The sequence below is a fragment of the Haemaphysalis longicornis genome, unplaced genomic scaffold, assembly GCF_048455015.1.
Source record: "Haemaphysalis longicornis isolate Haplotype H1 unplaced genomic scaffold, Haemaphysalis longicornis Haplotype H1 scaffold_2, whole genome shotgun sequence".
Lineage (NCBI taxonomy): Eukaryota > Metazoa > Arthropoda > Arachnida > Ixodida > Ixodidae > Haemaphysalis > Haemaphysalis longicornis.
This window is the reverse complement of record NW_027526295.1, coordinates 115,805,131-115,831,195: the sequence shown is the minus strand read 5'-3', so window position 1 is coordinate 115,831,195 and position 26,065 is coordinate 115,805,131. Positions and strand designations below refer to the sequence as shown.

General features: G+C 45.6%; 1 protein-coding gene across 1 annotated transcript; it reads left to right on the top strand.

Annotated features, from left to right (window-relative positions):
* Nucleotides 1-25,939, top strand: LOC144169135 (COMM domain-containing protein 8-like). The gene is made up of 5 exons (XM_077698162.1): nucleotides 1-108; nucleotides 4,188-4,355; nucleotides 8,250-8,396; nucleotides 14,837-14,998; nucleotides 25,162-25,939. The coding sequence occupies exons 1-5, from the start codon at nucleotides 40-42 to the stop codon at nucleotides 25,183-25,185; spliced, it is 570 nt and encodes a 189-aa protein (XP_077554288.1). The 5' UTR covers nucleotides 1-39; the 3' UTR covers nucleotides 25,186-25,939.
* Nucleotides 25,940-26,065: the final 126 nt, after the last annotated feature.

Genomic DNA, 26,065 nt, shown 5'->3' with positions numbered 1-26,065 from the left:
CCACGCAAATCCAATCCATTATCCAACGCTAATCAAAACATGGCAGCGCCCGCCGGTGCCGAAAGCTTGAGTTTGCTAGCGAAATTCCCCGTGGATAAAGCGGAAAAAGTAAGTCATTCACCTCGTACTTGTGTCAGGCGTTTAATGCTAGTTAATGTGCTTCGCTCACAGTTCTTTGGCGCTGAAAGGTGGCGCTTAGGTTCTACACCCAGGCACTCTAGAAGTTTTTAGCGTAGGGGGTTGATCACTGGGGAGAACGCGTCTCATTCTCGGCCTTATCAAATAGTGCGAGCTTGATCACTTGTAGTTTTGGTTATACTACTCTTACTGGAGTAGATCACACGTTAGACGACGGCTGCGCAGGAAGTATGAAGAGATAATAGGCGCTTATGTGATACTGCAATCGCGCTTTCAGGATCCGCCTACCTCAAACATTTCTGTTACTATGCAGTAGTGCACTACCCGTTCATCTGTTAATAAATATAATACCACCAGTAACTGCTGGTGATGGTGGTTTTTTCACTTTTATTATTTCATTTCGCATAATCTGAGCTCAACTGCAGTGCGCCACCTCGTTTGGTATCCATGACAAACTAATATGTGTAGCATCGAAACGAAATCATTCGCTGCATACAGAAGCACCTCCATGTGCAACTCGACACAGTGGAGTAGCTCAATAAAAGTTCAAGATGTGGAGGGGGGAGGGGGGGGGGGTCTTCGCACAAGCGCTGTGTTTTAGCACATGTGTCCAATCGAATCACGCTGTTTGTGCCAAGCTAACCTCATTTTGTCAGCAAGACTTTGGTCGAGCGCCTGTAGAATAATCGCGTACGTTTTTTTTTTTGTTTTTTTTATTCCCAATTGAATAGCCACGATCCGTTTTCAACGGCATCGTTTTAGTATAAAATCTCGGTTAGCATAAAATTGTCTGCTGAATTCTCACCCGAATTACGTAAAGCAAGCTTAAATGGCACGAAAATCTTAGAAGATTTTTTTTTATGTTCGTGTAATGCGCTCTCAATATTGGCATAAGTGCCGATTCAGTTGAAATTAACATAATAATAATAACTGTAGCTTAATAAACAAGTTGTAGCTTTGGCATGGGTAACCGAGCTTTATCTTTCTTTTTTTGTTTCCCTCCCCCCTTTTTCGTTATCCATGCCAAAGGAAGAAAAAAAGATAGGAGTGGAATGTGCTAAAGAACCACTTGGCTTAAGTATGCCGCAATGGAGGGCCATGAATTTAGTGGCTATGAGTGGGGTCAAAATACCTGCGATAATTTCTCTTTTTGCGTGCACCAAAAAACTTTCATCGTGACCAAAGATTGAAACTTTGTACCTTTCATTTACGCCTTAGCCACTGAGCCACCACCATGAAGTTTTTGTTTGGCTGGGACGTGGAATACCCCTGCCTTCTCTGAACACCCAGTGGAGGCACATATTCACACATCTTCAAAGAGGGTCATTGGAGGCACATCTTAGAACAAGTTCAGAAGACCTTGTTCATTATGGTTGGAGTGCAAAGTACCTTGTGGTCAGAGTGCAGCACATGTGCAGAAAACCAACAATGTTCTGCATTTTATTCTTGGCACACATTCATTGAAGCCTTGCATACGAATGTTCGCACGAAAAGACTAAAGAGTTGCCGGTGGACACGTTTCTTCTTGTATTCAACGAACCATATTGAATTAAGATCTGTATAGCTGAATGATTCATTGGAGGGGGGGTATTAGTAAGGTTAAGTTTCAAGAACACAGCTTGTTGACTTTTGACGCGTTTAGGTGTTGCTGATTTATTTACTTGTTGTAATGGTGGAACGTTAATGGCTGATTTAAAAGTACTACTAAGTGGTTTTTAACTTCTCCCAAAAGTCTTTCTTTGCACTGATAGGCTGACAATATATTCATTCAGTTCACCACATTTCATTCCTTTCAGTTTCATGCAAGCTGAGTGCTTCCTTCATAACATCTAATTACTTGCACCTTAATTTGTCGAGTATGAAACCATTGCTTGTGACAACTGCGTTTAATCCGCACCGGAGCCTGTTTGACTTGCCCAATGGCTTTGTTTCCTCCCAATTCCATCTTCTTCCTTCCAGCAAATGAAATGATATTGTTTGGTTTTTATGTTAAAGGAGCCCTGAAGAGAAAATACAACTTAGTTTAATTTGAAATAACTAGGATTCAGTATATCACTCAGCTCCATTACAGCCACAAAAAATGTTTTTTAACGAAAAAAAAGCGAGAAGTATTTAAAAACTTTCAAATTTTGCACCACAGTGACGTGTTATGAGCAAGAATGAATGACGTCATACGGGCCAACAATAAAACATAATTTTCAGTGAGTTAACTGCACGTTAGCATTCAAGTGATGCGGTCAAATGGAACTAGAGGCCCCATTACATCGTCCAGTCATGTGTCGTCGCGACAGGTCAGTTAGGCGGCCGCCAATCGCACAAACAAGGTTCCGTGACGTCATAGAAAAGTTGCGGGAAATTGGCTAGGGGGTCGCGACGGCTTCACACGTTTTCTTTAGTATCTCCGTTATTTGTTCGAAGATTGTAATGATATTGGTATCATTGTTATCGGGACTAAGCAGTCTTTCTAATAAACCCAACTTGTATTTTGTCTTCATGGCTCCTTTAAGTTCAGTCAGCAGATTGTGCGAATAGCACCAATGGGTCCAATGTCCGATTTTCGTAACTCCCTGTAGATTACTTTCTGTACGTTTGTTTTGTTTAGTTTCTGAACTAAAACTCCTTGTCTTTAAAAAAAAAATTATAAGCCATTAAACAGAGCGTAGAAATAGCCTAGTTGGCAGCACATGTGTGCCGTGCATAAGACGTGGGTTTGACTTCTGTAACTGACTGTGTAGAGTTTTCGGGCAATTCTGGCTTCCCTCACGCGTCCAGTGATGAAGAACCCCACCAAAGTATGCACAGAAATGCTGCATCTTTATCGTGTTATGGAATGTTAACACAGGCAGACATAATTACTCAAGTTACTGTGACAGTAGCGATGTTTCACAATGTGGGATGCGAAGTGGTTTGCCATATGCATCAGTTGGAGCGTGACGCTGCCGGGCTGATCTCCCGACGAATCCACCAGGAAACACTCACCATGGCAGCATGACGGAACGATTTCTTGTGTAATTGTGCTACGTTTGTGCTGTCATGCTGAATAAAATAGTCAGAGTTTGTTTGTTTGTTTCTCAAACAGTTATTGACATTGAAGAAGGGACCCGGTGATGTACACGTAGACATTATTTGTGCATAAAAAGTTGTAGGCTCTTGGGTGGTGTATTGAGAATTGTGTCAAACACTTTTCCCTTTCAGCAATTGAAGACTTGCTAAGAGAACTTTTATGGGTGCAGATGTCTCTGAGCGGTGGCTTGAACTACGAATCTTGTTCATTAGCTTCCTTGTTGGCCTTAAAACTTGTCCATATTCTCTTGCGTAGGGTACATGGAAGAGAAACTAGCATATCATAGCTTGCCTATTGTGGCAGCCGAAAAAAATGGTTGCAACTCTAAACAAGAGGCTTACCAGTCTAGCACTTGTGCTTGTTGAACATAGAGGTATTCTTGTGCGCACAAGTGTTGTGATTTACTCTGCTTACAATGGCCCCATCGAGAGGAAAGGGGGACCGTTTGGATGCTGGGAGAAAAGGAAACTCGTTGAACTCTGAAACGAGGCAGGCAATTTGAGTAGAATATTGCTGGTGGAGTTGGGAAAGCTGCCTATGGTGTTTGCCCTTTGCCATTCTTTACTCATGTAGGTGTTAAAATACAAATCCTTAGCAAATTTTGCTGCCTCTCCCCCTTAAATATGACATTGGTGTGATGACTTATCCTTGAACACGATTTTTAAGAAAGCAAGTGTTTTCGTTGTTAAATGTACTCAGGCTATTTTAAGCTGCTGGGTTATAAGCTGCGAAGTTGACCAGCGGCAGCCAATAGGACAGCCATGGCCACAATGACGTCGTTTAGGCCATGCCAGGGGTGCATAATGAGGAAAATTGAAGAGGGCGCAGTGATTTGCACCTTCACCGCTTCATGTGCGCGTGTAATATTTGGCTCAGGTATTCCTGGCAGGGTAATCTAAACGTCGCGCCGGTTTACTTGCACTGCTCAAAGATTGTTGCAGGGTCCCTTTAATCTCTAAGCCACCTGCTGTTTTCTGCCTGTCAGTACCTGGACACGGTGGTGAGCAGTCTGTGTGGCCAGAGGGGGCCCTCCTTCGACCAGTACTCCAAGTCCTGGTCCCTCACCGAGTTCTGGGAGTCCAACGATGCCTGGAGGACCTTCTTCGGCACCCGCTCCTGCCTTGCCGCAGACCCCTCCGGCGGCGGTGACACAGTGAGGGTGGTTTGTATGTCTACTAGCGGGCAGATGCTGTTGTCTTGTCTGAGTTGTCTGCATTGTCTGCGCAATATCCTGTTCCGAGATGAGTAAAAGCCACACACTTCCGGCGTGAAGCAGAACAGCAATTAAACGTGTTGGTAAGCTGGGCCCTGCCCCCAAACCAAACTAAAGGTACACCCGCCCAATTTTTTACCAATAGCACCAGAGCGTTGACCGTTTGGTAGATCAGCGCCGTGTGATGGAGTGCTACGGCAAACTCGGTGAGAGTAAGCCGCATGCGCACTAAGCAAGGGCAGCTGCTGCCGTCGTCTGCTAGGCTGTTCCAAGAGCAGGCGCTCGCCCCCTATTTTTGTTATTCACTTATCACGCTGCCTGCCATACTCGAAATTTTTCTTCAAGACCAAGCACGTGGCGCCAACTGAAGACAGAGTAATCAGCGTTGCCGAACGCAAGGTTTGTTTAGTGCAGGGATCGTTGGGCAACGCTGACTACTCTGTTTTCAGTTGGCGCCACGTGCCTGGTCTTAAAGAAAATTATCGAACATGGCAGATAGTGTGATAAGTGAATAAAATAATCGGGGGTGGCTGTCTGCTCTCGGAACAGCCAAGCAGACGACGGGAGCAGTGGCCTTCGCTCAGTGCGCATGCGGCTACTCTCACCGAGTTTGCCGTATCACTCCATCACGCGGTGCTGATCTATCGAATGGTCGACACTCCTGTGATATTGGTAAAAAATTGGGCGGGTGTACCTAGCCACCCTTATTTACAAAAATAATGCGAAGAATTGAGGCAAGCGAATATTTTACACTGAAAAAAAAAACAGTTTTTGCCAAAATTCCTGCACTGCTGAGGCTCAAACCCAGGCTGTTGACACCAAAAGCTGTGGCTCTACCCATTGAGCTACCGAAGCCGAGAAGCAGGGCTTGTTTAACAGTTGCCGGAAACAATACAGTTAAACCAGGATATAACAAAGTTTGTGACAAATTCACAATTCTTCGTTACATGCAGGTGTTTCAAAATTAAGCTCGCATAATGAAGCAGAAACAAAACCAAAATGCTAGCCATCAGTGATGGTGAACTCACCTTTCACGAATTAATTTCACAGTGAGAAACGGCGTGATTTGCACCTGCTTCTTTCCCACGAGCTTAGCCACTACACGATGCTCAAAAGTAGCAATGTCACTCGACCTTGTATTCACAAACGTAACTTAAGTCTTATCACCTGAGTTCTTCAATGTATTTCTCTGGTATGTTTTTCTGCTGGCATCTGCTTTCTGGCCTGTTCTCTGGTATGGTACTCTGGTATTGCCTTTGCCTTTTGACACTTTTTGATTTCAAACATGTGTGAAGAGAAAAACTTATGCTAAAAGTTGCCTTTTTTTTTAACTTGATGCTCCTTTCCGCACTCAAAATTTACGAGAGGGGGCTAGCTAGTATACTGTACCGGGCGGTTCGATTCTTCTTTCTCACCAGCGGAGACGGCATTTCAAATTGCGAGCTTGTCTTGGAAACACAAAACTTTTTGTTTTCTGGCAGCAGAATTCACCACCGACGATCCGACGCCTCAGATAGCAGGGCAGACGCTCGACTCTACACGCCGACAAGCGGGCCTACCGCCTAACAACGCACTGTAGTTTGCAGTGCGGACGAAATTAACTACATTGGTGCATCCCTGCAGCCGATGTTTCAGAAAAAATAAAAAAAACAATGGCTCATCAGCGTCGAGAATTCGTTGCATCGAGGTTAACTGTCGCAACTCCTTCGTTACATAGACATCGCAAACACATGGGTTTCAATGGGGCTGGCAATGGGTAATTGAAAAACTGTTGAATCCTGGAAATCGTTACACAGACGTTCGTTGCATCCTGGTTTAACTGTAGAAAGAGTATGTGAAGTGAACAAGTAGGTAGCGCTGGAAGTGGCGGGCTTGTAGGTACTTGCAATAGAACGGAATCTCACATCTTCTGCATGACCCAGTGATATGCTTAGAGGAGGTTGCTGTGACCTTTTGTTGTTTTGGAAGACCACAGGGCAGGGGCAGTGGGAAACAAACTGCCGACGCCAATGATTAGGTTTTTTTGAGCCATCATTGGCAGCCACTCCATTAGACAGATGGCCCACCTGTCCTTTCTCACGCATGTGACGTCAACTGCCCATGCCGATTTTGTCTTCACAGGGGTGATTTCCCTAGACCATGCAGCTGTTTTCTTGTCCGTAAGCGTGACCCCTAGCATTCTCCTTTCCATAACCCGTTGGGCCGATATAGGTTTCCTTTGAAGTCACTTAGTGAGACCCCAAGTTTCTGCCCCGTAAGTCAATACTGGAAGAATGCATGGGTTATATACCAGCTTTCTTAGTGATTGAGGAAGCTTACTATTCAGTATATCGAAATTCCTACCAAAAACAGCCTCTTTTTTGATTATTCGTAACATTTTAATGAAGAGTCTGACATTTATGAAGATGGCTCGCAGCAGGGATTTTAATTTTGAGCATGAGATCTTCAGCAAAGGTTCTCTTATGTGTGCGTATATTTGTGCAGTACAAGGCATGGATTTCATCGATAATGTGCTAAATAGGGTGTAGGTTTGGGTAACTTGTTAATCCGGGCTTCATGTTTGCTGTGCGAAAAGACGAAGACCACAGAAGAATGCGCGACGCTATGCGTATTGGCTTATGTATCTTTCTGTGGTCTATGACTTTTTGTGGGGTGCACGTTTAGTACTAATGTACTAGTTTTTTAAGTGCGAATGCACTTCTTAAGCGACCCTGAACCTGCGTCCACCGGCGATGCCCGCGCACGTGGAGATGGGCGCGCGCAGCCTGGCCGCTGACATGGCACATACCCACGTGGGGTATTGGCCAGGAATCTCCTCGTCTTCCTTGGAAACGGGGGGAGATGGGTGCGCGCTGCCTGGCCGCTGACATGGCACATACCCACGTGGGGGATTGGCCAAGAATCGGGCGTGAGAAGGGCTAATGCACCTGCTTAAAGGAGTACTGACACGAAATTTCAAAGCTGAGATCCGCTCTAGCAATCAAGTACAACGACAACACAAATAGGTGTCTGTGAATAAATGCATCTTTCTTTCTTTGTAGTTGTGTGTGTGTGTGTGATCTCTCTTTCGCGAACATTACCGAACCGCGCAAATTCAACTCGTGCATTCGCACTTTCACATTCTTCCCCTCGGGGAAATGCGGGGAATTTTTCATCATCAACCTATCTATGCCCACTGCAGGGCAAAGGCCTCTCCCATAGATCTCCAGTTATCCCAGTCCTGTGCTAACTGCGACCAATTTAGTCCCGCAAACCTCTTGATCTCATCTGCCCACCTAACTTTCTGCTGCCCTCTGCCATGCTTGCCTTCTCTAGGGATCCACTCTGTTACCCTTAATGACCAACGGTTATCTTGCCTTCGCATTACATGCCCTGCCCACGTCCATTTCTTCTCCTCAATTTCTACTAGTATGTCCTTAACACACGTTTGTTCCCAAATCCACCCCGCTCTCTTCTTGTCCCTTAATGTTACACCTATCATATTCCGTTTCATTGCTCGTTGAGTCGTCCTCAGTTTAATTTGAACCCTCTTAGTGAGTTTTCAAGTATCTGCCCCGTAGGTGAGTACTGGTAAGACGCAGCTGTCATACACTTTCTTCAAGTTACGATCAAATGGAACTAATGGCCCCACTGCAATTTCCCAGTCAAGTTTCTTTGTGGTGGCTTAGGTCAGCGGCTGCCAATCGCACAAATAAAATTCTGTGATGTCATTGAAAAAATTACTGGAAATTGGCGCCATTTATGTCAGAACCAAGCAGTCTCTTAGTGAACCAAACTTGCCACCTGGCAAGTGATTCCAGTGATCCCCCTCCCACCTGTTCTCTTGCTGCGTAGGTCTCCCTAGAGTTCCTGCCCGCTGGCCACCAGGCGGCCGTGCGGAAAGTGGCCAAGAACCGGCGTGAGGACATTGACCGCTGCCTGCTGCACCAGACGGACGCCATTGGGGGCGCTGTGCTGGCCGACTTTGACTGGAGCGTCAGGGTAGGCTGGCAACCACGTGCCATCTGCGTCCGTAAACATGCTCAATGCATTAAGTTTCATGCTAATATACCATATTTTAGGGCATATAACCTGCCCCTGCATATAATCTGCACCCCCCCCTTTCAGCGCGCTGAAAAAGAAAAAAAAAATCCTCGCATATGGCCCGCGCATTTCATATTGGAAAGGCCGCACCAAAGCTACTGCTCAAGCAACACATCACAGACTATGTCGACAGAAAAGCGTATATTTAGCACTTTGGATACACTGACTGCAAGGCGAAAGTCACAATTCACTTAGTGTCACTGCTCTCACTAGAGCTATAACTGAGCTGCAGTCCTCACTGTTGTTCACAAGGTCATCTTGGGTTCTATCCATGTTGGTTATGTTTTGTTTTTCTTGTTTTTGTCGTTGTCCTTGTATGTTTTGTGCAATCGCTGGCATGGAAGGCTTAGTCAGTGTTACTGCGTAGGAGCTTCACGGCACAATGCGCATTGCCGTGAAGCTGCACTAAAGCAAAAACCCCGTGTATTATGTGCGCCCTTACTTTGCCACTGAAGTTTTCAAATTTTCGGTGCGGGTTATACGCATGAAAATATGGTACTAGAAGGAAACCTGGCACCAGAGTCTAAGTGAGCCGCGCTTCCGCGAGTGTTTTGTCATGTTCCAGGTCGAGATGTTCCGTTTGCCTTTGGCACAGCTCATGAACAGGCTGAAAAGTTGCCTTTGACTGCGAGAAAGCAAAAGTGTTACTGTAAAACATTATTTAAAATTGTTTTATCGATAGAAAAGTACAGCTCCAAAAGATTTATTTGTCGGGGGATTCCTTGGAAGCTTCACGAGAGATAAACAAGGGAAAGAACGTTTTTTGTTGATTTCGGCTTTCAGAGAGAGAGGGGAAGTTACGTGGCAAGCCAATACAAGTACCGTATTTACTCGAATCTAGACCGCCGTTGATTCTAGGCCTACCGCCGAAATTCGGAAGGCCAGAAAATGAACAAAAGCTTACCTCGAGTGTGAGCCGAATTAAAAAAGGCACTGGACTGAGACTAGAACATGCACTTTTTTACACTTGTGGCACTTGTCGTAGCATGTTCAATGCTCATTCGCCGTCGACATCGAGGGCACTGCTCATCCAACCATTCTCGTGGGCTCGTACGACATTTTTAGGGAAAACTTTCTCGGCTGTAAAAGTATTCCTCTTAAAAATAATGCACGGCAGCAACTTTCGCCCATTGGCCGTGCGACACAACATCACGGTAGCGAATTGCTTCTCGTAGCCGGCTGTTTTGCCTTTCGCTTCTTTTGCTCCCTTCTCACTCACGGCGTAGGCCACACAGGCATGTCAAAATTCACCGGGGTCTGACCGGCGTTATTGATCTGGCCCAGTCTGTGCATCTTTTCCAGTCGCTTCTCGATAACAAAGTGCTGGAATGCGACCAGCTTCTCCTCAAAGTCACGGGTAGCTTTCGGCACACAGGCGTCCACCGTCGCAGGCTGGACCCGAACCGCTTCATAAAATGAGTGCCCCAGCCCCTGCTTGCCTTGAACTGAGTATGCACGATGCTTCAAATGTATGCAGCATCCCTCACCTTCGCCTCTAATATCGCCACCATCACAGTCATTCCACCCTGTCTTTGTTGCCGGATAAAGTCTGCGACTTCTTTCTTCACCTTGTGGTGTCAACCTTTCTTAGGTCCTGTGGAGGCCATTCGCTTGGAAGCGCAGTTGAAAAGTTCGTTCCACTGCTTCTGCCATCAGTGCATGTTCTTCTCACCGACACCGCAGTCTTGCTGTGCTTGGAGGTTTGAGGTTATCTCGGCCTCCAAGACTACCTTCGCTTAAAAGCTGCGGTGTAGTGGCACCGGTTGGTGGGCGCCATTGTGCCGCGAACACGGGCGCTTCTCGAGGTCACGCAGCGACGAATGCAAGTGAGCATGGAACACTCAGAGCTGGGTTCACAACGTTCATACAAGCAAAATGGAGCCTGCCAGTTGAAAGCCTGCGACTGTGAGATGGCGTTGAGTGTCTAGCGGTGGCAGGAAAGCCGCATTGTTGAATCTAAGCCGGCCCCCAACTTTCGTAAATGACTTCTTAAAAAAAAGTATTGGCCTAGATTCGAGTAAATACAGTAGTAGAGCAACGCTTCTAGCTGCTATGATGGCACCTACGATGCCACTTGATTTCAGTGGCAGATTTCCCTCTTGTGTAGATTAGTATGAAACTCAGTGGGAACTGTTCATTTGGTTACAAAACTTTTGAAAAGAAATCGAGCCCCAATTATCCTTAAAAAAAAGGGGGAAAAGATTGACTTTCCAGCTGAACCTAGATTCATTCAATGCAAGAGTACAGGAAACATAATTTTAAAAAATGCGACCTGGTGACTGCTAATTTATAGCAGGAAAAAAAAAGGACAACAATAATCTTAATAAAAGAAAACAGTAAATGGGCTTGAGTTCGCATTTTAGTGCTTGACTCGTACTTGTCTGTCTGCATTGTAACTGCTGATAAGCAGCACAATACAGAGCGCCTATGTCAGGTGATGCTGTCTTAGCAGCCTGGTTAATTTTAAGCAGCCCAGAACCATTTTTGTTCAGAAGAAACCACGACGTACTAAAGTGATATTTTTCCTCACTTAACTCCCACAGAAAAAGGCAAAAACAAAATGAAATAGAGTGCAAAAAGAAACACTTTCGTTCCTTTGTGCTTACTTAGCCATGCGTTCTTGTGGGATTCCTCTTGTTTTTTTCGTAACAGGATTCTAAACTCTCAAGTCAGTGAGGTAAAAACAAAGGCTTGGCACCCCTGCTGGATGTATTGATCTCTGGTTTCTTGCAAATTGCACTGCTTTTGCACTTGAGAAGCTCTTCAATGGATATGCCAACAAGTGTTTGTTCTAAGCTCAGTGCAAATGGCTAAGTCCTGTCTTGTACAGCATACTTGAAATCAGGCTGCACCCTGGAATGATTGTAACACACTGCTGTTTAGAAACAGAAATGTCAAATCGATTCAGAGTTCCCGAGTTTGTAGACATGGTTTGGTCAAACGAGGGCTAAATTGATAGGAAATATTTTAAGGCTGAACCGAAATCAGGCCAGCATTTTACTCGTTCGGCCTTGGGCCCGGGGAGATTTCTTCCTTGGCACCACATGGGTCTGCAGACCTACCCAGTCTGTTCTCGGCCGCTGCGGCCACTTTTCTGGTGGAGGCGAAAAGCGAAGACTGTGGCAATTTTGGGACACGGTAAGGATTCCCAGGTGGTCCAAATTAATCCGGAGCCCTCCTTTACCTTGGCCTCATAGCCTAAGTGTACCTTCGGTATGTTGAAGGCCTAACAGTTCACTTTTAGATCTGATTGATTGATTCTAGGGTTTAACGCGCCGACGCAACGCAGGCGATGAGGCGCGCCGTAGTGGAGGGCTCCGGATTAATTTTGACCACCTGGGGATCTTTATCGTGCGCCGAAATCTCGTACACACGGGCGTTTTTGCTTTTCGCCTCCATCAGAAAAGCGGCCGCCGCGGCCGGGAATCGAACCCGCGACCTCGTGCTCAGCAGCGCAACGCCTTAGCCACTGAGCTACCGCGGCGGGTCACTTTTAGATCTACCCAATCTATCTAAATGATCCTGTACATCTACCTTTCCTAAACACGGCAGTTCCAGCGGAGTAATTTTTTTTTGTTTTTTCACGTGTGTTCACAGCTTCTTTGGAAAAATCAATGAGGTTTAATCAATGTCCCATCTTTCTCCTGACTTTTATGACAGCCTGTAAAACTTTTACGGGAAAGCCTGCAGTTCTAAAACCCTTATCAAAAAAAAAAAAAAAAAGAAACGGTTGTGCTTATACTTTGGTGGTAGTGAAGCGTGAGTTCTATTCCAGGAACTTACCGGCTGTCAGATGCATTTGATTTATCTGGTCTGTGCAAAGCACATGCATTCGTGCAAAACTTTTAAGGTTGGTTGGGTACTGCTGAAAGCGTTTCGTGCCTGTGAACAATTCATGAATAGGCTGGTCCCAAGACTGACAAAGTCACAAGAGGGTTGGCCGCAGCAAGGCGATTTTGATCAAGACTTTTCGATGTCACTTCCTGGGTTGTACCCGAGTAAAACTCAGGAACTTGGATACAACTCGGGTACAACTGAAGAGCAACAACAGAAGTTGTCCCTTGCACATCAGCACCACAGCTGGATGTTCCTCTGCACGGTGCAAGGAGTGTGTTACTGCGAGTATTTCGAACGTGACCTAGTAGCTGTTTCTGGGATTGTTTGGGCTTAAGGGGGCACACTGGTCCTAGAAACTTTTTTTGCTTTCCAACCAATTTCGATTAAACTTCTCGGGCTTATTCAATTTTTTAAGCTGATTTCAAATATCTAATTAGTTTTGATGTGAGGTAACTGGTTTTCGAGATAATGAAAAAAACTTTCTTGATCGTTCTTGAGAACAATTTGAGTGCAAGGCATGAATAGATACCAGAAGTTGTAGAGAATGAAATGTGGGAAGCAGTTGTTTTGTTCTGCTATCACATGCACGTTTACGATAATTCTAACCTTTATGTTTGAACTACTCCTGTTAAAAATGACACTTATTAAACAACTACTGAAACACAAAATGCAAAAATCTGCTTTCCATATTGCATGATTTAAATTTATAAGCTTCAGTGGAAAAGAAATGATCTTCCTAGCTGCACCACATGCTGTGATGTCCCTCTTGAGAATTTCGTATCACTGCGATACCACTCGTGGCGAAAAAGTTGATAATTATGGGTAAATTATTACTTTTTTGTTGAAATCGGGCCTCTATGGCGTTTATAAGTACCTGGTACTGTTCCACATACGGAATTTTCAGGGGAAAAACTCTGCAAATCAAGAGAAAAGTGATACCTAAAAAGATGCTTTTTTGGGCAGTTTTTCGGTCCTAACGACCCATGTGCCCCCTTAATCTTCTTATAAATTACCGCAGCAATGACGAACAAACAAAGTGAGAAAAAGCAGATGATGTCAGGCATCAATCATCATCTCCTTTCAAAATATATGCTCGCGTTGACGTCTGGGTCCATCGCTACGGCAGTATTATACGTCGCATGAACTGTTGTCGTTCTCAACTTGTACCCGAGTATATCTACTCCGCGTCGTTACGAAAATTACTGGGGGTTGCTCTGTGATTCCTTTGTAGTTGATGTAGCGGTCTACATTGTTGTCTGCTTGGAGCATTGCTGTGCGCTCAGGTGACCACTGGATTACCGTTAGCCGAAAGGTCATTACAATGCAAGTGAAAGTGCGCTGCCAAACCAGCAGTGAAACTTGTAGCATCCCTTCGTTTGAAACACATTGAAAAACACGGATGGCGAGCTCAAAGTAGGCAAGATAGCGCCTGTCCTGTCTACTTTGTGTTCGCTGCCTGTGTTTTTTAAGTGCAGAGCACTTTAGGGGCTCGCCTTGTTGTAGCTCGCTTGCTGGACTCAAGTAGAGCCACACTGCGTTCCATAAAAGCACCTGTCGTCGCAGCGTCGCACAGAGGCTTCGGAAGCCAAGCGGTTTACATGGCCATAGGCGTTTGAAGCTCGTGAACCGCTCGCACTTGTCATTCATCTCCCCGTTGTTTAGTGCAAAGAAAACTGCAGCTACATTTGAGGCAAAATGTGCGTAACTAACCGACAGCGCCCGTGTTCATTTAGTTAGGAATGCTCGTTGGGTTGGTTTTTACGATAGTGAGCGAGAAAAAGTGGCAGTGCAACACCGGCATGTGAGGAAGGAAAGCAAGCACAAAAAGAACAGAACTCCTGCTGGCGCAGTTTTGGCCAGGAGGCGCGCGAGCACTGCGAAGGCGGGAAGTTTGTAACGCGTTTGGTGGTAGCAGTGAGCGGATAACGGCGCTGCAGCCGATTATGGCGAATCACTGCTCTGCACTTCTGACAGCTTTCACATTGAGTGGAATGGGTTTAATTTCTTTTCATTGCACTTCAAACCATGGGATGCTACTTGCCAACTAGCCCAGCAGGAATTTCTACGTGCAGCATGCTAACTTACTGCAACCTCACTGCAGATGCGTGTGCTGTTTGACGTGATTGACATGTCATGGTCATGCAGAGCATATGCGCGGGGTGGCATTACGTGGTTGGTAATTGCACTCTTACCTTACACTCTTCAGGGGCCGTGAAGACAAAATACAACCTCGTTTCGTTTGGAAGCATTTGCCTGATACGGGAAGGAGTGCCGTAATATGGGCAAGCACTAAAAAGCACAGTTATCAGTGAACCGAGTGCATGTAAGCGTTCAGGTGATACGATCGCCTAACTGGAGTTCCCATTGCAGTCGCCCAGTTATGTTTCTTGGCTTGTAGCTTAGGTTCGTAGCTGCCAAACACCACTGCTCTGTATGTTTTCTTCAACGTCTCAGTTATTTGTTCGAAGTTCGCGATGGAATCCTCCTTTTGTGCCCCACAGCTTGTGGTGGGCAGCGACAAGGTGGCCAGCCTGGGCGTTCCCCTGGCCCAGCTGAGCCTGGCCCTGAGTCGACCGGGCGAACCTAAGCTCCAGGACGTCTCCCTTGAGATGGGCACAGCAGAAGTGGAGCGGCTCATCGCGGCACTAGAGGCTGCACACAAGGTGAGACGGTGTGCCTGGCCCCTCTTGTACGAACTATATTGTTAGAGGTGCTGGTGCTTTGGTGGCACACTCGCACATTAAGAAAAAACACTGCAGGGACACATAAGCACTCCTTGTGACATTACGATGCGGAAGGATGAGTGTCCCATTGCCAAACGCGTTTTTTCATTATCACCATTATTCCTTTCCTTTTGTGTCTTTTTCTTTTACTCTCCGTTACTATGAGGTGACATGTACAGTCATGGAAAAATGAAGTCTGAACTCGTAAATATCAACCAGAACACACAAAATTAAAAAATACTGTTTGCGATAATGGTGCAATAATGGTCTGTTAATGGTATACAGTCGAATGTCATTGTAAAAAAGTAGTATCGGGACAGAAAACTAGTTCGTTATATCCGATATTTGTTACAACAACAGAGGTAAAAATCGGCTGTAACAAATCGACAATCTGGCTCGTGCAAAAATACTTGATACAAAAATGCATTTTTTTAGGCTTCGAATCCACTATGCACAAGGTAGCCCTTACCTTTCTCCTTGTTGCATTTCAAGCTGAATGAGCCGGAACATGAGTACGTAAAATTGCAACAAAACAAGGTTCCCTTGACAAAAACAGGCCTGAGCCTTTATTTATTTGATGAAGGATGTGACCTTCATCTGGTGGCTATTCACAGCACTGAGCAGGATGGAGTTTTCCACAGTGTCCACGAACAAAAGGGCCTTTATGCTTCGGCAGTATCGGATGCCAAAGGGTTTTTCCAAGTAGCTTCTTAGCCTCCTGGTCAAATATTTCTTCGTTATATCCAATATCGGGCACAGCTCCTGTTTCAGTTTCGTTATAAAAGAATAAGTGCCATTGAAATGAAGTGTGACCAACCAAAGATCGTATTTAGTTCGCTATAGCCGATACTTCGCTTAATCAGTGTTCGTTATAACGAGGCTCAACTGTATTTGGAAAGACACTTCGGTACTTCGTTTGGCTAAACTTCGTTACTGTGATAGAGCCATGCAACAGTTGGACTTGCATGGAAAGCAGTCGCACTATTTGTGTCTTCTGGTTCCTATTTTCGTGGTTACATTTCATTTGTTCATCACTGTATGTGCACTTGTACCACCAAGCAAAGAGGACAGTTAGCGGGAACCTACTTTGCTACTCGCCTTGTAGCAACTAATGTAATTAACGTGCTCAAATTATCTACTCATGTAGGCTTCAGAACATGTTTTCAACATGCGCCTTCAAGTCAAAGGCCAAAACGCATTCACCAGGTCCACCTTTATTCGGTGATGTTATGCATGCCTGCCCTATTTTCCGGAGGTCCTCGGTTCGAATCCCACCCGCACCCAATTGTTTTTAATTATACTTGGTGACAAGTTAAGAACAGTAACTGTCGGGTGACTACACTTTTGTTTGTATCGGTGCACTGACCAATTGCTCAAAATCCTGTGTGCAAAACGAAAATGGCAAAGACGGCAGTACACACGTATGTATTTTGAAACGAGCTCACGACCTTCACACGCGGGATCACCTGCTTTGTTACCGAGCCTGGTTTTCACCATTTCACTCATTTAATTAAGGATACAGTAGATGGCATGAAATGGAAGAATTTGTTCTGCAATAGCATATTTATGTTCGCTAGAGTTCAGAATGATTATCAGTTTGCACATAATGACTTTGTTCGACTTGATCAGCTGCACTGCGGCATGATGGAGAGAGAGCAGAAGTCGCATTTGAAACTTGTTCCCAGTCATGGTCAGAATCGCAACTTGAGCAGACAACATTCATGAGCCAAATCTTGTCGCTGCTCATCTCGTGGTGCCGTTCTTGGAAGAACAGCTGTGCCTAGAGTGGTGTTCTTGCTGGGAACTGACTGGGGATCTCGATGTGCTGTATGGAAGCGGTGGCAGTTGGGAAGCCATGCTGAAAAGGCCGCCTGCAATGGGGAATGCAGGGTTCACACAGCCCCTTAAAATCTTTGAATATCCTCTACTTTGAGAATCCCTTGAATAACCATGATTCAAGGGCTTTTGAAACTCCTTGCATACCAGTGAGTTCCTTGTAATCCTTTAAAATTTGGTAGGCTCGTAGGCTTTGTGTCATTAAAGTACTGCGAGAGCTAGAGCATCTGTAACGTAACCGCTTATAGTGGAGGACTGGATGTAACGCGGTTTTTTCTAGCCACCAGTTTGCCTCCCAAAGAACTCAACGTATAACCACACCACTTCAAACGCGGTTACCCGAATCACAGTACCGTTTATAGTGCGGGTTTTTGGCAGGTCTGCTGACCGAGTGGTGCAGCTGGGGCATCGTTTTAGGGTTGCAAGAAAGAAAAAAAGGGCAAAATCAGCCATCCGACACACTGCACACTCTTTGCTCTCTAACTTAGACAGAGAAAACAAAATGAACAGGTGCACTTTAGTTCGTGTGTTCTGTTTGCACTCAGGCGATAACCACAACTGTCTTGGTGCACCTCTTAAGATAACAAGCCCCCCACCCCCCACACGCACCTCGCGCAACAAGTTGTTTCTATTAGAATGTTGTGGAGATCAGCAACTGCCCCTTCTCTTTAAGTGCAGAGCACTTTAGGGGCTTGCCTTGTCGTCGTAGCTCGCTCGCTGGACCTAACACGGCGTTTCGTCATCGCGGCGTTACACAGAGTCTTCAAAAGCCAAGCGGTTTATATAATCATAAGCGTTCAAAACTTGGGAACTGCTGGCGCTTGTCATACATCTCCCTATTGTTTGGCGCAAAGAAAACTCTAACTACGTTTCAGGCAAAATATACGTAATTAACGGGCACCGCCCACGTTGATTTAGTTAGGAACGCTCATTGGGTTGTTTTTCACAATAGTATGTGAAAAAAAGTCACAGCGCAATGCCGACACGTGAGGGAGGAAAAGCACGCACAAAAAGAACAGAACTCTCGCTGGCACAGTTTCAGGCAGGGGGCGCGCGAGCACTGCGAAGGTGGGATACAGTGTAGACCATTTATAACGTAACCGCTTATAGTGCGGGACCGGATATAACGCGGATTTTTGCGACCACCGGTTTGCCTCCCATATAACTCAATGCATAAGCATACCGCTTAAGATGCGGTTGGCCGAAGCACAATACCGTTTATAGTGCGGTTTTTCGGCGGGTCTGCTGATCGACCGGCGCAGCTGAGGCATCGTTTTAGGGTAGCAAAAGAAAAAAGAAAGGATGAAATCGGCCATCTGACGCAGCGTGCACCCCTTGCCCACCCAAAGAAAAAAAAAAAAAGGCACCCTTCAGTTCGTGCGTACCTGATAACCACACCTTGCTTGATGCACCTCGGAAGATAGCGATAGACTCCCCATCTGCGCGCGGCAAGTTTATTTTATTAATCGTGAACCGCATGGCCCGTTTTCGCGCACGAATCGTGCACATAGGCGTTGCGCGTGAGTGTTTTGGTTTTTTTCGGGCTCGTGTCGACGATTCCGCGCTCGCGGTGGCTTCTTCGCGTGGTAGTGGGAGGAGCCTGACGACTTGCACCAATGGGGAGACGCGTACCTAATGGCGGGAGATTCGAAGCGCTCCGAGCCGGCTAGCCGCGCCAGACATGTTTAGGCTTACCACCGCGGTATTTTTTGATGGGCGCTTTCACAAGCAGCGTGGATGGCAGTTTATATTCCACTTTTCGCCCACATTATTAGCTCTTTTCTTGCATGAGCATCTTCGCTTGCGCACCGTGCGGCATTTCAGCGAGCGGTTAGAAGCGGTCGCTGGAACTGCCTGCACCGCTTCACGGCCAGTGCCGACGCCATGTTGCCGCCTCTTACCGCGCCGCCCACACCACGCCAGTTGTATCCGCGCTGGCGTGCACTGCACGTTTTCGCGATACCAAATCTACCACGCGGTTCACGCTTTATAACGTTGTTGCAGATAAGCCACCGCTCTTTCCCTTTCCGAACATTCGAGCCGCGCGAAGCCGAAGATTTCCACCACCAGTACGTTGCGCTGATAAGCAGCCGCCTTCGGCATCGTGAACACAAGGTGGGGTAAAAAAAAAAATCCCGCTGGCGTTTTTATCACGTCTTGCGGCATCTGTTCATAGACGCTAAAAACGCAGCCATAGTCTTTCAAAACACAAACACAACGGAAGCTAAAGCCGCGCTCGCCATTTGTGAGACTGCGCTTTTGCCCTGCAGCAGCGGCTGATGTTAAAAATAATACGGAATATAGATCGTGCCTTCGTTTTTAAGTGCTGTGCATTTCAGTGATGATAAATGTACGTTGACTTGAGAGCTAGGAGGCGATGTGGTTGAATTCGCGCGTGTTTTGGTTATAGTGCGGTACCGCTTATAGTGCGGATTTTTGCGGCTCCCGCAACATACGTTATAAGCGGTCTACACTGTATTTGAATTGCATTGGGTGGTAGCAGTGAGCGGATAACGGCGCTGCAGCCCATTATGGCGAATCACTGCTCTGCACTTCCGATGGCTTTCCCATTGAGTGGAACGGCTTTAATTTTTTTGAATATCTGGAGATAGTGAGCCCTGACGCCGGACACTTCCACTTTGAATGCATTGCCCTGATAAGCAACCATGTTCTGCATCGTGAACGCAAGGTGGCGTGTAAGAAAAATCGGCTTGACTTCTTATCACATTGTCTTGCCTGCACAAGCTGCACTTCTTCCCTCCCTGCAGCATCCGGTCTTTGCAGGTGTGCTCCGTCAAAACGCAAATGCAATGTAAGGAATTGGGGAATCTCTGAAGAAGAGCTATCAGAAAAGTCCAAAGCACCAATCCAAAGCTGCAGCAAATGGCTGCTCTTTCGTCATCTGTTTTTTGCATGGGCAAGCACAAAACTCTGGAAATGTCCTCTCAAGGTGCAGCCTTTGTCAAGGACAGTAGAAAGCATGAATCGGAGATTGAAGCCAAGATTTCTTGGCTGATGAAAGTTGTTTCTTCACACTACTTCTACAGTTTGAGCGGATCAGATTCTCAGCTGTTGCAAAAGATGTTTCAGGATAGCAACGTTGCGAGAAGCTTGACTTGTTTTAAAAAAAAAAACAAATGCACGTGGATTGCATGCCATAGTCAGCACGTAATTTTTGCTTCACAAGTCTTAGACATGGTGGAGAAGTCTGACACTTTTGTTGCCCTTGTTGATGAAACCTTGAACGGTTACTTGCAAAAGCAGCAACCTGATGTTCACTGTAGAAAAATTGTGAGACAATGACAAGATATTCGACATTGACATTCAAGGCTCTCAGCAGAGTGGACGACCTCATGCACGACTTGACAGAAGCACTCGCGTCCTTTCCGCTCAGCAAATTTGTACAGCTTGCCACGGATGGCCCCAATGTCATCTGGAGACTTTTTCCCAAGTTCCAGCAGCGCATGAAAAATGACTCAAATTCAGTGTATAGGATATTTATTTTTTCAGGTGGCCTACACACAGTACAAAATGCTTCCAAAGCGAGAATTCATGAAACCAGCTGGCCAATTGATGACACCTATCTGTTCGGCTCATTCTCACCCTTCCGTGATGCACTGGCCCGGCATAATAATTTTTCACAAAAGAAAAGGTGTACGGTGTTCCCACTGGCTCTCGTATCTCACCATTGGGTTGCAAGCGTGCCCGTGCTGGTGAGAGCTGGGCTTCATAAAAGGACTTGAAGCAATTCACTGAGGCGCTAAGTGGCCGCAGGCTACCCGTGCCACAGTGCAAAGCATGTGGAAGTGTCGGTGCTTTTCTGAAGGACCAGCTTTCACTTGTAGAACTGAACTTTTAAATGTTGCCTTAGTTTTGCACCCTTCACTGGCTGTTTTTCGGGGTGATTCTTCCAAAAAGGTCATTTTTAGCAAAAGAGCTTGAGGATTCGTCGCTCAAGGTTCGTGAAGCTATGTAATGACGGAAGCCGCAAGCCTCAAAAAGCTGCTGCGAATTGATGTTGAAGGTGCTGCTGTTTACATACAACTTGAAAACGGAGATCAGACGTGCACCTGAGAAGATTTTAAAAAGCAACACAAAGCAAGTGCCAAGTTTGTCTTAAGTGCGGAGCACTTTAGGGGCCCGTCTTGGCGTTGTAGCACGTCCAGGGTCACAGTATCTAGCCGCTGTTACAATAACGTGTAATGTGTAATGCAGCGTCACGCACCTAAGCAGGGGCTTCGAAAAGACAACCGCTTCCCCTGGTCAAGATAAAACCTGAGTCCCTCATGTTACATAGTCGTTGTCGATCCCGGGTGATCTTTGCATTGCACCGTTGCCATGGAAACTACCATTGCTAAGTCGCGAATAAGTACACAATAATACAAAATAACAGGGGTGAGACAGCTGCGCATATTGCGCAGTTTCGATGCGATTCCGTTTTCCTGCGCCATGCTGCTCCAAAAGCATGAAAATTGCACAAATTGTGCCAAGCTGCTCCAAAACAGATTGAAAGGCAAGATGGATTTCGATGCTTACGTCAGTTTCGGTGGGGGAAGAGGCGAAGTGTTCAATATGGTTTTTTAAGCAGCCCAAGTGGTGCTGTTTTTGGCGGGCACGGGGTGATGAGAGCTTGGTATCACTAGGTCTAGGTCAGCTGAACCCTCGTGTTTTGCCTTCCAGTCACTTCTCTCATTGTAGCTCACTCGCAAACGCACAAGAGACAGAAAAATAAAAACTGTGAAACTAAGCAACCAATAGCTTCTGTAGTGTGACTGGCTTTCCAGCTGCGTTTGCTGAATCAGTCTATTAAATTGGGTGTGGCTATGGCAACAACAGAGGTAGAACAGCTGTGTCATTTGTGTCATTGGGTGCCAAACTTGTTTGCTTGCGCCATCCTGCGTTGAACTGCCTCTGTTCCGCCAAACTCGTTTCGCAGCGCCGTCCTGCGCCGCAGAGCCCGAACAAAGTGACAAGATATGACGGCCGTGATGCCCTGTGCCCGAAAACTTGGCTGAAACATCGTGTTCTCAGTTTCAGTGCGGTCATGTTTGGTTTCATCAAGGCTATTAGCGGCTATGGAAGTTGAGTTTTGCTTAGCTGTAATGCCGCAGGTACTATGCGCCCTCTCCGCCTTCACTTTGGTCTTCTTTGGGTTGCATAGATAGATAGATAGATACAACTTTATTTGAGCCATTGAGGTCACCGTTGACCATAAGGTCACCATAACCCACCTTATGCGAAAATAAAAATATAACGGCTGTTCCAACAAGCAAGCACCCGATAATTCGTCGCTGAAAAGTTTTCGCACCTAAATGTCCGCACACCTGAATGTCCGTACTAAAACGTCCTGCGTCGAAATGTCCTGCACCGATCAAGCGCAACAAGCGCAACAAGCCGTAGAGTGACATACTTTGGTTTCAGTGCTATTCCTCGAAGCTTCTGAGACAAGTGAACTTCATGACCTGGTCGTTTGGTTGGTCAGCTAAACAAAAATAAAGCTGCAACACAGTTGCGCAAATTCCGGCAGCGATGACACGCAGCAACTCAGGCCCCGCAAAGCCGTCCACGGGAGTTGGTGCGAGCCACCGAACCTTCGGCTAACACCGCCACCTCTCAGCACGTTGAGGAGTTAGCCAAATTACAGATTTTTGCTGGGGGACGTGCTGAATGGGACGGTCGGAGCAACGGCGCGCCGCCGGCAGCCTATCACGGAGGCCATGGTATAGACATCTAGTGAACCTGCGTCGGCTTAATCCATTCTTGACCCGGCCCCTTTTCAATCTTATTTCATGCCTCCACTGCGTTTATCATCTTCCCAATGTCTCATCCCGTCTCCGTGCCAGCACTTAATGTTTTCCAAAGTGCAGAGTGATCTGGCACGCGATTATTGCAGTCCACTCAAAGCATCGCAATATGCATCCTGCTGAGCTGGTGATTGCAACAGAGTAAATATCTTGATTACATTGATGGCCAGACAGTGATGCATCGGGCTTCCTTTTGCTGTTTCGCTTTCATTGTTTGTTTTTCGTGTAGACAAACTTTTTTGTGTCTTGAAGTTTGTGCAGTTTAAAAACATGGAATAAATGTAGTTAACAAACTTTGTGTAGGGTTGGTACTGCTACGATAGGACGCAGCGTGTATGGAGGGCATGTGCGTAGGCAACACCTGATGGTGGGGGTCGATTTTGCTGTTGATTACGGTTTTCCACAAAAGCCAGGACTGAGACATCTGGCAATACTGAATTAGTAAAAAGGCCATTGTGTGTGAGGAAAAATGCCACGGCAGTGGTAAGACAGCGCACAGCTGTTGGTCGCTGCTGTCTGAGATAATGGCAGCTTTCAGAGACTAATTTGAAGTGTGTGCGTTCTGCCAACAATGTGGCATGCATTGACGTGTGCTGTGCAGAGAAGAGCCAGCACTCATGTCTTCTTTCCAGATGGTGTTGCTTCGACTCCCATTGTGATAAAAAAAAAAGTGACTTAAAATTGTTATTCTTTGTTGTCTGTGCTTCACCACATTTCTCGGCTTCTACAGCGCTGCCTGAACATTGCAAAGTTTGTATTATTCTGAAAGTGGGGCTCTGCTTCCTTCTCCTAATGTACGGGGCCATTGCTTCATTCAAATTAAGCTCGTTACGGACTGTGCTTTGGTTTCTGCCTTGCATCTACCATGCTAACGGTGCCTTGGCAGGAATATTTTTTGTGTCAGTCTTGCATATGGATCCTAAACCTCCCCTTTATCAATTCCTAGTGAACAAAGGATATCCACAAATTCAGTGCTACTGAATGCTCTCCCAAAGGAAAGAAGCGACCGCTTTTGTTTTTGTTTTGCAGTAATGTGTCAGATGTACCGTGGAGTACCGTGGAGGCAATTTTTTACATCCATCATCTATGTGGATGAAAAACATCCTCCTGAATCCGTAGCAAACTAAAGAGATTCACAGGTGCTCATTCTTTTAAAACGAAAGCATGCTTGGTGGCACCGATGCCCTTGTGTCAAAAAACTAACGCACTTCTCCATAGACCGGCCGATCGACCGAAAAGCTCTGATAAGATCTCTGGCACACGGTGTGTGCGTGAAACCAGTCTACCATTGTGTCAAAACGGTCACTTGAAAATAGCGAAAAAGGAACGGTTCTAGGTAAGACAATACACGCATCGATCATAAAGAAGGAGTAAAGTAGTATACCTTCATCTTGTAAGCCACTTATCAGTATACATTTAGATCGTTCGTAGATGCGTTTACATTGGGCATGTAAAATCGTCTATGGGTTTATTCTTTGTTTGCGATTTGGTTCTTTGAATGTTTGACTTTCAGTTTGACAGCACTTTCAGCAAAGGTTCAACGCACTTTTAGTAAAAGTTTTGATGCAGTTTTGATCTCAGAAAGCTTTTGTGCTTCTCTCAACTTTCTTTAGGAAGAGATGTAAAGTCTTTTTTTTTTTTTTTTCAGAGGTGAGAAGCACTGACATAAGTGTCGAGTTATGAGACCCGTACTGCCCTTTGAAATTTAAATGGTGCGATTGTGTAACCCACATATGATCAGCTTTCCTGGGCCAAGTTTTGGTCGAAAATCAATAAGCACCACCTTTCTCAACTTCACATTTATTTTTTGCAACTTCGAATAAAAGTGGTTTCAACATCAGGTTGGGGCTTGGTCTGTAAATTGTTTCTCAGGGTACATCCCATCTCGCAGGCACTTTAATTGTGTAACCCCTCTCTACGTTTTTAGTGCAGAGCACTTTAGGGGCTCACCTTGTTGTCGTAGCTCACTCGCTGGGCCAAAGTAGAGCTACACGGCGTTCTGTCGTCGTGGCGTCCCACAGAGGCTTCGAAAGCCAAGTGGTTTATATTGTCATGACACCCGTGAACCGCTGGCACTTGTCATACATCTCCGCTTTGTTTAGTGCAAAGAAAATTGTAGCTACATTTGAGGCAAAATACACGTAATTAACCGGCAGCACCTGTGTTCATTTACTTAGGTACACTCCTTGGGTTTGTTTTTGCGATAGTAAGCAAAAAAAGTGGCAGTGCAACGCCGGCACATGCAGGAGGAAAAGCAAGCACAAGAAGAACAGAACTCCTGCTGGCACAGTTTCAGGCAGAAGGTGCGCAAGCAGTGCGAAGGCGAGAAATTTGAAATGCGTTGGGGGGTAGCAATGATTGGATAACGGCACTACAGCCCATTATGGCGAATCACTGCTGTGCACTTCCGACAGCTTTGACATTGAGTGGAACGGCTTTAATTTTATTTGTTTTTCCCTGCAGGCTGTGCTGCAGTTCAAGACGTGAAATGTGACCTACAAGTCGAAGACTGGACTGCTGCTTTGTTCCTGGTTTTTTTTTTTTTTTTGCTTTGTAAAGAAACCATCTGTACAGGAAGTGAAGTGCGATTATTGATTTTGTATTTTGTAGTCTCCTCGTGACAACAAACGTGACAACTTTTTTGTCGGGTGAATTCACATTTTACAAACAAAGAGAAAAACTTGCTTGGCACCGTGTGTATATTTTATTTTTAAATTTCATTTTCCTGTTTCGGAGATTATTTTGCCCCACTGTAGCAGTTGGCTGAGTGAGTTTGCAACACTGCAAACTGGTCTGTTTAATTATCTGTACATGTGATGCTTTCTTGGTGTGTAGTCCAATTGTGGAGGGGAATAGAGTGTCATTGACAAGTAAATGCTCTACCAACTAATAAGCATTCCAATGTCGAGCTGTAAAATAATCTTTATTAGGGAGTTGTAATTCGATGGCGGCATCTGTGTTTATTCTTACTTGAATTAAGGCAAAATAAAGTTGTTTCACCTTCACTTTAGTGCAAGGGCCAATTGCCCTCGTTTGCTATTCGTTAAAGCTTTAAGTGTGTCGGGGCCAAGTTGGTAAGTGGTTTTTATACGCACTGTTCTAAGTATCATGGCGTACCCCTGTCCTGTCATAGTCTCAAGATGGAATCTTCAAAATGTGTCGAAATGTTGCATTATCAAACTGAATTTTGCTGTACATGTGTTGCAGGCAAAGCCTCAAGGTATAAATAATCGTGAATGGACGTTGGTAGCCGTCAGTTATTTCAGTGCTGCCCAAAAATATTAGCGAATATTTTGGATGGTACGTTGTCCCTTAAGGTGTTGCGAACAATTGCCAACAACTGCATCGCAAGTAATGGCAAGAAAAT